Source organism: Panicum virgatum, chromosome 1K (genome assembly GCF_016808335.1).
Source record: "Panicum virgatum strain AP13 chromosome 1K, P.virgatum_v5, whole genome shotgun sequence".
Classification (NCBI taxonomy): domain Eukaryota; kingdom Viridiplantae; phylum Streptophyta; class Magnoliopsida; order Poales; family Poaceae; genus Panicum; species Panicum virgatum.
Window position 1 is genome coordinate 24,517,982 of NC_053136.1, and position 13,653 is coordinate 24,531,634.

The 13,653-nt window shown below is 44.0% G+C and overlaps 1 protein-coding gene across 1 annotated transcript; it reads right to left on the bottom strand.

Moving 5' to 3' along the window:
• Positions 1–1,095: 1,095 nt before the first annotated feature.
• LOC120700042 (26S proteasome regulatory subunit 6B homolog) lies at positions 1,096–10,581 on the bottom strand. Its single transcript, XM_039984201.1, has 6 exons — positions 9,996–10,581; positions 8,819–9,049; positions 7,590–7,748; positions 2,948–3,100; positions 2,366–2,449; positions 1,096–1,530 (listed from the first exon to the last, which is right to left on the bottom strand). Exons 1-6 carry the CDS (start codon positions 10,494–10,496, stop codon positions 1,396–1,398), a joined length of 1,263 nt encoding a protein of 420 aa, XP_039840135.1. The 5' UTR covers positions 10,497–10,581; the 3' UTR covers positions 1,096–1,395.
• Positions 10,582–13,653: the final 3,072 nt, after the last annotated feature.

Below are 13,653 nucleotides of genomic sequence, written 5' to 3' on the forward strand. Positions count from 1 at the left end.
ACATAGAGAGAAGTTAGAATAGGACTAGTAGCTCAACTAATGAGAGAAAAAGTCGAGTGCTTCAGTAATTCATCAAATTCCAGTAATTTTTTCATCCCCAATCTTCTAGCTATAGTAGATCTCAACCTCAAGGCACGGGGCACTGACCACCGCCGCTCCCCATGGGCGGGTCGCACCGCCGCCTGCCCATCCAGCCATGAGCATGCGCCAGAACCGCCGCTCTGCCGCACGCTGGTGCCCACGCGCCCGGCTCCCATAGCACTCGTGTGCCCGCTGGCCGCTGCGGCCTCTGCTACCTGCTGCGTGCCTGCATTTTCGCTGGTTCTAGGCGCCTGCGGCTGCTCCCCGCGTAGGCTGCCGCCGTCGATCCCCGTGAGGTCGTGCCGCCGCTGCTTCCCGTGCCGGTCGCCCCCGCTGCCGCTCGCCGTGCAGGCCACCCCGCTGCTCCTCGTGCCGGCTGCCCCGAGCACCCAGCTGCCGCAGCAGCCTCCCTGCCCGCCCCTGCTGGCATGTGTGGCCTCGCCCGCAAGGACCTCGCCGACTTGGGCGCCGCCGAAGCCTTGCTGGCCTACGCGCCGCCGCAGCCTCGCCCACCTGCGCGCCAGCCGCTGCCCTTGCCGGCCTACACGCCATAGCTCCCACTGGCCCTGCGCGCCGCCGATCCGGTGAGGTCTCGCACTCATGGCGCTCTGCGCCGCTCGCGAATGAAGGTGGACTGGTGGTGGGGTTATCAGGTCAGTTGGTTGGCTGAATGTAGAATCTCATTCTACACCTAGGGTGTAGAATAGCGCTGCAGTGTGTGTGTGTGTATATATATATATATATATATATATATATATATATATAATCTTCGTACCATATTTTTTTAAAATTATTTTACTACAGAAATTTATGGCTTAGACAATTATCTTACAATATTTCTTTAAAATTATTTTATTATATTTAAAAATTGTATGCACATCGAACAGACCTTTACCTTTTTTATTTTATTTTTTAAAATGCAGATGACCATCCGCCATTGTGGTCACTGAGACAGTCGCAACATAAAAAAGTTCATAAATTTCTTAATCTACCTTCAAATTACCACAACGCATGTACACAGGGCAAAAGTGAGTACAATATGAAATTTGTAGATCCAGGACATTTTAGGTTCCGTGTAACCCTCATGTCCTTAGCCAGCGAGAACAATATGAAATAACTTTAATCTGACGAAACAGATGAGATACATGAACATTGACACGGACAAACTATAAATTCATCACAGGCGTTTTTAATACATATCGCCATTGAGAAACAACATAGAACATTTTGATAATGGGCAATGATCCAGAATTTCAACCCTGATGCTAAAAAGATACTATTGATAATCATGAAACCAGTTCAACACTCATTGCATCATTTGTAGAAATCAAAGTCTGTCTCAGGCTTCTTCACATTAGTTCGGTAGCCCTTCTCGAAGTCCTTGGGGAGGATGACATACCGGTTTTTGCGGACAGCATGCATGCCAGCTTCTTGACAGATAGCAGCAATCTTAAAAAAAAAGGAAAGAAAAAAACATAATGCCGATGGGTAATTAACAAGGGTTCGAGAAAAGGTAATATCTAACTTGCACCATCAGATCAATAACATGCCATCAGAACATAGAGTTATATCTACACACAGCGGCAACCACATAATAACCAATTTCAGGTGTATAGGACATATATACAACGAAAGCCCAAAATGGTAGTGTGCTGCAGAAGTAAATTGATAAATATTCCATCCGTTCCAAATTGTAGGTCGATTCACAAATCTAGATACTCCCTCTGTATGGGTAAAGGAAGTCATTTTAAGTTTGTCTTAAGTCAAATATTTCAAACTTTCACTATAAATAAATTCTTAGGTTGAGTTTGAAATATAAAAACGAAATAAGTACATTCATCTTGAAATGTAGTTTCATAGAAGTATACATTTGACTATATTTCATAAATTAGAAAAAAGTTATGGTCAAAGATATTTTTGGAGACCATGTCGATGTCTGAAACAAGAGAATACATAGTTTTTGGTATGTGCCTAGATATAGTTCTTTTAGGTTGAGTTTGAAAATATAAAAACAATATTAGTTTGATAGTTTCATAAAAGTATACGGTGGACTATATACTTCATAAACTTTTTATAGAAAAAAGTTAGTGATTGATCAAAGTTATTTTTGGAGACCATGTCAATGTCCGAAACGACTTCCTTTATCAATCTGGAGGGAATACATAGTTTTTGCTATGTATCTAGATATAGCGTATATTTGGGTGCATAGCAAAAACTATATATCTAGATTTGCCAAAAGAATCTATAATTTGGAACGGAGGGTACTAATACAAAAAGAACTCACATCAGCAGCACTGATCTTGTCAGGTCTGGAAACATAGTCTTCCAAATCAACTTCGTCACTCAAATTCATTTTGGCAGTGCAGACCTGAAGATAGACCAGACAAGATCAATCAAACGTGAAAAAGTAATACAAATAAAAAGAAAATCTAGCAACTGGGAAGCTCAATAATCGACAACTTTAATGGAAATTGGAAGTGGAAAAGAATTTTGTAACAAAAAACTAGTTGCAATTGTATGCAAATCCTAAACAAGCCATATCATTGTAACCCTATCAGATTTTACTTTCATTTGAAAGAAATATAGATTGTCTAAAGAAGCACATGTGCATCTGTGCAGAACAACTTTGCTGTTGGTATGACATTACTCTACAGGTAAAATATTCAAAATGAATATAAACTATTGTATAACAATAGCTATTTGCATTATGCAATGTTGTAACCAAAAGATTTTGATGCTCCTAATTGAACTTGAGTAATACATTGGTGGAGCAATATGACAAGCAAGAATCAAACACCAGCAAAGGTAATATCAATACTCTACAACACTAAGAAAACATACCAATCAATGTTTTAGCACAAATTACCTGGAAAACAAGCCTCTTCTGCCGCCGGTCAGGAAGAGGGAACTCAATTTTCCTGTCAAGTCTACCAGGACGCAACAGTGCAGGATCCAGAGTATCTGCTCGGTTAGTTGCCATAATAACTTTCACATTCACTGTTTGATCAAACCCATCCATCTGAAATATACACAAGCACACTATTACTATCAGAAAGAAATAGGGACTATTATCTTCGAAAATGCAGGAATTTTCCAAAGTCAGCTTTTAGACAACACAACTGTTTAGTAATTTTATAGAGTCCATTCTCTTTTCTCTAGCAAATTGAAACGAAGACCAAAAAAATTTACATATTGGACCTGCAGAAAACTTTTCCTCAACTTCTCCAACCTCCTAAAGCACCAATTGAAATTTTTCTATGGCCACCCCACAAATTGCCCCCGCTGAGAGACCCATTCCTTGTGCACCAACAAAATCTACCCAGGAAATCCACCCACACCAGAATGAATGGTCCAGATTAGATCACTGTGAAATCGGACGACCCAAGGCGAAAGGCTTCAACGCGCCGCAGGCTTCAACGCGTGCCATTCCCAGTCCCCCACCCCGCCGGCGCGGTTCGAATCCGTAGCTCGCTGAGCCCTCCGCCCTCAAACCCTAGCAAGCGAGAGGCCCTCGCCCCCCACCCCGCCCCTATGGAGCGCCCCCTCCGCCACCTCGCGCTGCTGTTCAGCCTCCTCGCCTTGGCCGCGGCGGCCGCCACGATGGCCAAGGCACAGCCGGCGTGCGAGCACCCCAACCTCCTCCTCTGGTCCGCCGCCGCCGCCTCCTCTGCCGGCCGGGCACGCCGCCGCCCGGGGCGTCCTCCACCGCCCGGACACGCCGCCGGCCGGGGCGGTTGAAAGGGATCCTCCGCCGGCCGGGCACGCCGCCATCCGGGGCGTCCTCCGCCGGCCGGACACGCTGCCGTCCGGGGCGGAGGAAGGGCTCCTCTGCTGACCGCCCATGCCCACCACCGTCCCGAGCGGAGGAAGGGGCTCCTCTGCCGACCGGCCATGCCCGCCGCCGTCCGGGGCGGTTTAAGGGGCTCCTCCGTTCGGCCGTGCAGCGCGCGCCCGGCGCGTGCGTGCCCCGCGGCGTGGGCTGCCACCCTGCACGGACTGTCGTGCGTGCCCCGCGGCGTGGGGCGCCGCCCTGCGTGTGCGTGTCCCGCGGCCGGCGGGTGCAGCGACTGGCTGGACCGGCCAGCGCGCGGACGCTGCGCGTCGCGGCCGCCATGCCCTCGCCGTCGGACGACTTGGACGGGGGAAGGGGTACGCCGTCGGCCGACTTGGACGGCGTCGCGGACAGGGGAAGGGTCCGTGCTGCCGGGTGCCGTCGCTATCCTCGCCAGGGCCACGAGGCCGGCATTCCGTCCTCCCCGGCTCGCCTCCATGACGCGCTCTGCCCTCTCCGGGTCGCCTGCACGACGCGCCCCACCCCTCCCGACACCTCGTGCTCCACCCCTACCTCTCGTTCTGCCATGCTTTGATGTCATTTTCCCTAATCCATATCCCTACCTCTCGATTTGGTATGCTTTGATGCTATTTCTCCTCATCTCTAATCTTGCCTCTCGATTCAGGGTGCTCTGGTGCTTGATAGATTTTTTTGGTGAGTTTTGCAGGAAAGCTTGGGTTGCGAATCTGATTTTGGGAAAAGGCAAGTGATTTCACCTCATCTCTTTCCCTTTCTTTTGATTTGATGTCAATCTGATGGTGAAGATGTCAGCTATTGGGTACCAATTATTCTAGCTTCTTCGCTCTATTGTGCCCTTAGGCTCCAACATCATGATCAAATGGTGATAATATTTTTCTGAGGCCACTAAGACATGTTCCTTGCCTGAAACCTGCAAAACTTACCTGGACAGCTATGCACACCAACCTTTTAGGTGCAGGGGAATATGTGTGGGTCTTCATTGATGTTGAATTAATTTGATGAAAAACTTGGATTTAGGTTATGGCTGATTTAATTGGATGCTCCTTTCCTGAGATTTTGAGGGTGGGTCTTCATTTATGTTGAATTAATTGAAAGCTCTTGTTCATATGTTGATCTAAATTATATGACAAGAAAAATGCAAAACCTAGAGTTGTCGTTCTAACCTGACAGATGCATGCTCTGAACTAATTCTTCTTGCCCCTCTGCTACTCCCAATCAGTTTATTTTTTTCAGGCTATGAACAAGAGCTATCTGATGTGCTGCCGAAATGGAAGAAGCCTATGGTTGAGGGTAGAGATTTGAGTAGATCAGGTTTTGGAGAATAAAAAGCTTCAGGTACAGTTTTGGTTTTTGCTTGATCAAGGTAGAAGATGGTACCAGTAAGTAGTGTGCTACTGGATAAGAACAAAGCCAAGCAAAGAGCCAGGTTGCTTCTTGCTGCGTGCGTTGCTTTAGAGAGAAGACAACACAAATGAGCTTCTCCATCACACCAGAAAGCTGAAAAGGATTTTTTTTTTATTTTTTACAGCTATAGCATGGGGAGTTGCTAGGTTGCCAGCAATGGCCAGAAATTGCTTTGGAATAGAAATTTTTATATTATTTTTGCTCCTTGTAACCTTGTATGTCTATACAGGTTTCCCAAGCTGCCAAGGTTGTGACCAGCATTCACTTGTGTGTTCAGATTGACAATCCCTTTGGTGCTAATATTTAAATTACAAGCCGAGGATACATAGCCTCAACCGAGGAAAGCTCCATTCAAATATGCATTCATTTATCACAACACTTCCATCATGTGTTCAAAGGTATTTGCATGATATGCTTTCATTTATCACAGCAATGGTTGAGCTGTTGAAATATCAGCATTCAAATTGAAGGTTTGTTGCTAGAAAATAAATTTATCACAGTTGATTTAATGGAAGATAGAAGCCTCGATGACATGGCCACAAAGGTAAGAAAGCTCATCTGGATTGCTGCTGCTTTCTACCTCTTGCAATGTTGAAAAACTGCATGCATCTATGTCCTAAAAGACATGTACAGATATTCAGGGACTGGACAACGACAATAGCTGCATCAGCGGTGAATCCTGAGATGATATAAATGACCGGTGCTTACTGAACCAGAATAACAAAAGATGGATGCACTTAGGATGGAAGCACTTGAGTTAAGCACTGCATAGAAATAATCGGCAGTGGACTTATCTTGCTGGTCAGGTAACAGCAACAGCATCGCTGTTTTTGGGAGTCCATCTTGATGGTTGTTGCCTAATTGTCTTTGATGTCTAACTGGATATCAAGCAATTTTGTGTAAACAAGTAGTTTGGTTAGTATTCTGTGTTCTTTCTCTCCCAAGTGGACATATGTGCCATTTTACAGCAAGTTGGGCTTGCTGTTTGGTCTGTTTATCTGTAAAACAACATTGAACTTGTTGTATTTGTTTTTTTAAGGCTAGCTTGTTGTACCTGTGAATGCATTCGGACAGAGGATTAATCCCTGGAATTCTAAAAAACATCTAGATTTACCTGCAGCTCCTATTTTTTTGTTCCATAATGAAGTAGACAATTGATGTCAGTAGAGATTATGTTTACTTATTTGAAAGAAAAATAGAAATTGGGATTTAGGGTATTATTGTTCTGATTTTATTATGGTTATCCTTGGGCCATGCCATGCTTTTAATTTGTTTATACTGTTAATAGCTTCACAGTGATGGGAACATCATAGCTGTTGCCCCTCCACTGACTGCTCACATAGGTTCAGATTATACATGTCCAAAAGCAACACCAAGCCATTCTCTGAATGTTCCCAACATTTGTATTGTGGCCATCATGAAATACTCTGATCTCAATGTGAGTTCAGATAATTGCAATGGATAGGTGTCAGTATATTTCTATTGGAGATCCAATGGTAAATTAGAACATGTGAACTATCAATTTTCAAGGAATAAAGTCAAAAACTATATAGTAGACATAAATGTATTGGCCTGCAACTAAATTTGTGCCTTTCTACCTTTTGGATGCAGATGTTTCAGTTCATCACCATGCCAACTTGGTGGATAGAAAATATTTTGAATTATATCAGCTTGTTGTCAGTTTGCTTGATCTGCTGATTTCAGCAAAAAAAATTTAGTATCCATTCTTGTACATTGGAATCTTGATAAACTTAATGTTTTCAGTTGGGATTGAAGCTAAGACGATACTCACTAGCTAAAGATCCATTGGGTGCGGGTGCTACTGAAAAGGTCCTAACTTGCACAGAATTGCTATTACTCCCTTATATGTGTTCTTGTGTTGCCTAGCATGTGACCCTCAGCGCTGAAATTTTTATCTCATATGAAAGTGATGACCAATATCTGTCTTGCGATTGTGTAAATTACCATATTCTCATTTTTTTTCCTTATCCAATTAATATCGTTAAAAGTACATGTGGCAAACTAGGCAAGTAGGATATTTGATTCCTTTTGTAAGAACTCTCTCTCAGTTGTGTAATCAACATAATAACTCTGACCTTTGTGTTAAATATATCTTTCTCAGTTTAGACTATGCATCCTATGTTGTTTGGTGTACATCTAAAATTTACCCATGGCGTTAGCACGGGCACCTTACTAGTCAGCCTAAATAGCCCATTTTTAAATGCTACAATGTTCAAAACAAAATCAGAAAGAATAAATCTAAAGCGCTGGTCTTAGTAGACCTGGCCTTTACCTGATTAAGTAGCTCCATAAGGATACGCTGAACTTCTCGGTCAGCACCAGTCTGAGCATCAAAACGAGCAGTTGCTATAGCATCAACCTCATCAATGAAAATGATTGCTGGGGCATTCTCCTTAGCCAAACGGAACACATCACGAACCATTCTAGGTCCCTACAAAGGAATTCAAAGATCACTAAGCATCAACAATGGGAATGTTAAATCTGTAACAACCTAAACGAACCATTACGGGGATGTGAATAACCAAATAACCACTAATGCTCATACAAAGAATTAAGAAACATATGTACCGGTATTAGTCAAACATAAAACATGAAAAATATTAAAATAGTTATCTTGGTTAGGTCATCTTTGGTACAAACAGATAATTTCTGTGTCCCATGTATGGACTGAATAAAAAGGAGTTACTCCCTCCATCACAAATTATTAGTCATTTTGGCTTTTCTAGATACATTGATTTTACTATGCACCTAGACATGACAAATATCTAGATGCATAGCAAAAATTATGCATCTAGAAAAGCCAAAACGACTAATAATTTGGGATGGAGGAAGTATCTCTCTAGACTGTACACATGACTGTCCTGAAGCTACCAGGAAACCAGAATGCTACAATTGATAGAGATGTCAAGAACATTCAAGCATGCACCACAGTACCAGAAAACACAACCATTGTAGATACTCCCTCTATTCAGTTATGATCACAATATTTTCACACGACATAATGACCAAGGGCAACAAGTATGCTTTTCTGCAATCGTTTTTGGGCAAGATACCTCGGTTCCCACAGATATTAACTGCTACGGCCCACGTCAAAAACTAACAGATCAATTTTTTCTCACGCATGCTGGCGGCCAGAGTTAATGCAACAAGAAAGCTCAACAGACTGCTCGCAGAAATCCGAGGCGCAGACTACTACGATCAATACTGAATTTCTCAATTTTGGAAATATTGTGATCAAAACTGAATGGAGGGAGTAACTTTCTACTTAATGACTTCCATATAGGAGATGGAGAAACACCAATCTGTTTCTACCCAACATTTTTCAAAGGTTCAAAAATACACGTTGCTACCAAGAACTCGATACATGACCGTAAATAATCATGAAGGGGCAAATAATGCCTTAAAAATTAACTGGTTAAAATTACAACATGCATCAATTTGTTATATTTTATTTGCAAAACAAAAGGAAAGCATGCACAAAGCTAATAGCTCCCAACTTACCTCACCCAAGTACTTCTGTACAAACTCCGAACCAACGACTCTGATAAAAGCAGCAGTAGTGTGATGTGCCACTGCTTTGGCAAGCATGGTCTTGCCAGTACCTGGAGGACCATACAGAAGCACACCTCTTGGAGGATCAATACCAATCTGCTTGTACAACTCATGATGTGTCAAGGGTAACTCGACCGCCTCACGTATTTCCTGCTTTTGGATGTCACATCCTCCAATATCCTGCACATCACCATCACAAAGCAATAAATTGTAACACATCCAAACCAAAAGCACTGGTATATCTATATCAACTACTTGAAATAATGGCGTTGGTGCTTGGCGGTGATGCTGCTATCACCACCACTTCCCTATATTTCACTTTTATTTACCCACCCCTGCCACCGAACACAAATCAGTTTCCACCCCTACCCCAATCTCCTGTAATAGCATCATGTGACCAGGATTATTCATACATACAATGCTTGAGTACTTCTTTGATTTTTGTGCTGTTCAACCAATGGATGTGCAATTTTGTTAGTCTTTCAGAAAATTCCTGGAAGCATATCCCTTTTACATGCTAATAATATAAAAATTGAAGAGGAGCAAATTTTATCTCGCATTAACAGAAATTTTCATAATAATGGAAGCACGGTTCCAACATCTGATGTGACACACAACAGCACTAAATCCAACAGAATCCTAATATTATATAAATTCATCCCAGATTGCAAAACAAAACACAAGTTCATCAAACTTTCAACTAGTAGCACAAAGGTTCAGCTTTTTCCCAAAACGTGATGCTATGAGATTTAAACCTGCAAGTATCTAGACACGGTTCAGAGCAAAGTGAAATCATCCCAATTTTGTTTGCTTGCTTGATGGAAGTCTACTGTGCTACCAGCTGGTGGTAGTTGTGCTGTTAGAAATTCTACTCCTATTTCTAAACATTGCATCCATGTGTCAATGTAACTAGGAACAAGACTACTGTAATCAATAACATCTTCATATCTAGCTAACCCCACGACTGCAATTGGAAACAATAACAAAATCTAGGGCCCAGCCTGATGAATAAACTAATTGCTCATCTATGATTCGGGGCAACAAAAGTAGCCATCCAGAGATTTAGCATCAGATCTATAAAAGTCAAATTAGCATGCGGATCCAGCAAATTCGAGAAGAAACTCACATTATAGGTGACGTTAGGCTTCTCTGACGATCCGAGCAGAGAGATGCTGGAGTCAGCCTCGGGCGGCAGCACGTCGACGAGCGCGTTGGAGTGGCGGTGCAATGCGACGGACGCCGAGGGCTTGAGCAGCTCGCGGTTGATGGTGCTGAGGATCCGGACGTAGTAGTTGCTGCCCGTGGTGGAGCCCACGATGCCGTTGTTGCCGTCGACCATCTCCATGAACTGGCCGATGACGAGCGGCACGGACTGGATCCGCTTGACCTCCTCCTGCGCGCGTAGGAGCTCGCGCTTGAGGTTCTTCTGCTCATCCTTGACGTACTCCTCCTGGATCTCAACGAACTCCATGTGTCGCTGAAGCGACTTGAGGCGGCCGTAGAGGTCGTCGTCGTCCTCGGTGGACGCAGTATTCGAGGCAGAGGACGCGGAGGAGGCCGGGTAGGACGGTGGGGGAACCATCGGGGCGGCCGCAGGGGTGCTCAGGGCGGTGGTGGCGGCTGCCATCGCAGGGGACGAGGGGTAGGGTTTCGACTTTCGAGTGGTGAGTTGGAGTTTGGGGACGGATCGGAGGACCAGATCTCTAAAGAAACTATCTCAATTCTGATAGGGCCACGTCGCCAGCTAATTTGGTCCATCGGATCTCAAGTAGCTCTTTTCTTGCCAGTTGATCTGAGTCAACTAATTCTCGACCTTTCGGGTTTTAGCCCTCATGCAGCGCCTTCTTTTGCTCCGTCTCTCATTGCATCAAGTGGTAGGGACGCCGAGCGGCATAATGGCAATGTTTAGATGGAGATCTGGAGCTTTTGCCGGGATCTCTCATCTGCCTAGAAGCTGCCTGCTATTGCTTGGAGGATTGCCTGGCCAGGCAAGTTATAAAAATCTAGCAGTGTTTGGTTGCAGCCCTGAAACTCTGCCTGATTTGATACAGCATCCAGGCTGTGTTTGGCTCCTCAAGTTGCCTGTGGTTCTCTAGTTTGAGGAGATTACCCTATAGAAATTTCTAGTGCAAATATATGGTCAGCTGATAATTTGTAATAACAAATAATTTTCATCTATTGACAAGTTACGGAAGTAGAGACATTAAAATAGTAATACAAAACACAAATAGTAATAATCATTCCAATATATTAAATTCCAATATATTACAACTTAAGATCAGTTGATAGTTCAACCATACAGAAAAGCACATGATTAGCATGTTGTCATATTATACATGCCAATCCCAAAAGGGTGCAACAAAAACAGACCTCATCCACCAACTAAAAGCTATGAAGACTACATTCCCTAACAAGATCATTCAGTTCCTCCAGGATCAGCACCAGATAAATATTTGTAGACCATGCGCATGATTAGCACATGATTAGCATGTTGTCATATCATACAGGCCAATCCCAAAAGGGTGCAACAAAAACAGACCCCACCCACCAACCAAAAGCTATGAAGACTACATTCTCTAAAAAGATATTCAGTTGCCAGGATCACCACCAAATAAGTACTTATACACCCAGCGCTCGAGGTATTCTTGACCCATGTTGACAAGGAAATCACGTAGAATTTGAAATTCTGGCTTGCAAAGGTGGGCCCCTACAGTGAGCCTATCATCTGCCGGTAATGCAATCTGCTTGAGCATGTCCCATAAAGGAGCGTTAGGGTCTGGTGGAGGTGCAACTTGCACTGGTTTTGCAAGGGCATGTTCAATTTTCTCCAAACTATTGGCTAGCTTGATATCCATATCATCTTCATCATGTGACACATGAGATGACTTTGACTTCGACTTGTTAGCCCTCTCAATCTTTATAGCAGCTGGTAGTGTCTTTGGCTTCGCAGCCCTTTTGAAGACCTTCTTATTAGGCTTAATTGACTGGACTTAGATGAAGAAACTTGGCTAGCAGTTGGAGCAAGAGCAACCACCTCTTGACATTCATCACTATCAGATTTCAGTTTGTCCGAGTCTTCCCCAAGTGGAGAATCTGCTGCATCATAATTATACATATCATTCATGTCCAGCGTATCAACATCATCACCATCATCATCTTCCTCAGCTACAGTGGAAGGATCTTGCATGAATGCACCATCAGCTGTGGAACCACTGAATAATTCTTGCAATTTGTCAAAGAACTGAATTGGTTTTGTCAGAATGTCGTAGTCATTTGGCTACATAAAAATAAACTTCATAAGAATCATATGCAATAAATATATATGATATGATAACTGAAGCAACAGATAATTACCCAGAGGCTTGCCAAAGTAGATTGGGACAGAGTAAACAATTTTTGGTCATAATCCCAACCACCACCACTCTCATTAAGAAACTTGGCCACAGGTCATGGGCAGAATCGGGGTAGCCCTCCGTCACGCCCACGAGCCGGGATGTGGAGCGATGCTCGCGCATGGTCTTGCGCGTCTCCCGAACACAAGTGCTCGCGGAGTTTGCCTGACCAAACACGAACGATCCCGGAGGTGACTGCGGCGGAGGAAGTGGTGGCCCACCCTTCAGTAGTCGGGAGACGTTGGCCAGCGAGTAGAGGACCATGTCGACATCCTCGACAGCCGGGTTGGAATCCATCATGAGCTCGATGTGTCGGAGCACCGCACAAACGGGTTGTGACGGCCTGCGCTTTCTGGTGCGCGGGCGGAGCACACGACGTCACCTCAGCCTGATGGGCTTGGAAGGCAGAGGAAGTGGCTCCGGAGCGTCCTCCTCCTCACGGAGGCAGAGGGTACCGAGCTTGTCGGTGACGAAGTCCAGGCTTCCAAAATGGAAGCTCTAGGACGGCTGAAACGGTGGAGGTGCCCACAGCCCTTCGCGGGGGATTGCGGGGAACTCCAAGGTGCCAAAGCGAATAGTCTCGCTTTGGCTCGCCGCCGGAGCGGCGGTGGAAGTAGAGGAAACCATCCGATCGCCGAAGCGATGAACGCGCGAAGCGCTCCCTACGGACAGCGCCAATCTGTCGCAACCGAAAATGGGCGACTGAAAGTGCATCTAGGCCCCTAATGGGTTTTGGTGAATTGAATGACAACATGATTAAAGGACTAATGCTTTATTTGAGATATCATGAGCAGAGATTTATTTATATATCATTGTGCATATTGACTCATAAATCAAGGAATCAAATAAAAGAGAGCTTATTGGACAAAGTCAAGCATGTTGTGATGAAAAAGAAGAGACAAATATTCATGCAATAACAACAAAGGGTTTCTATTCATGGCTTGACATATTTGAAGCATAATTGAGATATAAAATTGTTGAAAGTATTATTGCAAGGCTTCATGGAGTAAAGCAAAAGAAGAAGACATACACACATTAACTCTATACATTGGTCTTATATTTGGCAGCTTGCAATATTTGAAATATGGTTATCATTCATGGCTACAAAACAAAGACAAGCACATTATGAACAAAGATAGAAACATGTGCTCATGTGTTACTTGGTGGTTTCTAAATATGGCTTGTCAAAGTAAAGCATGTCTTGTCTAAAGGATCAAAAGCTCATGATTACAAAGTAAGACAAAAAAATGAAGATATGTGAATGAAATATGGAATTCATTATTGATGTTCAAAGTTTAGCTCAACATAGCAAGGGTAAGTGATGAAGAAACCAACCGAGATGACTAGTGCGAGGGACTAAGCAAGCTTTGGTGAAGCGACGGCTTACCATGT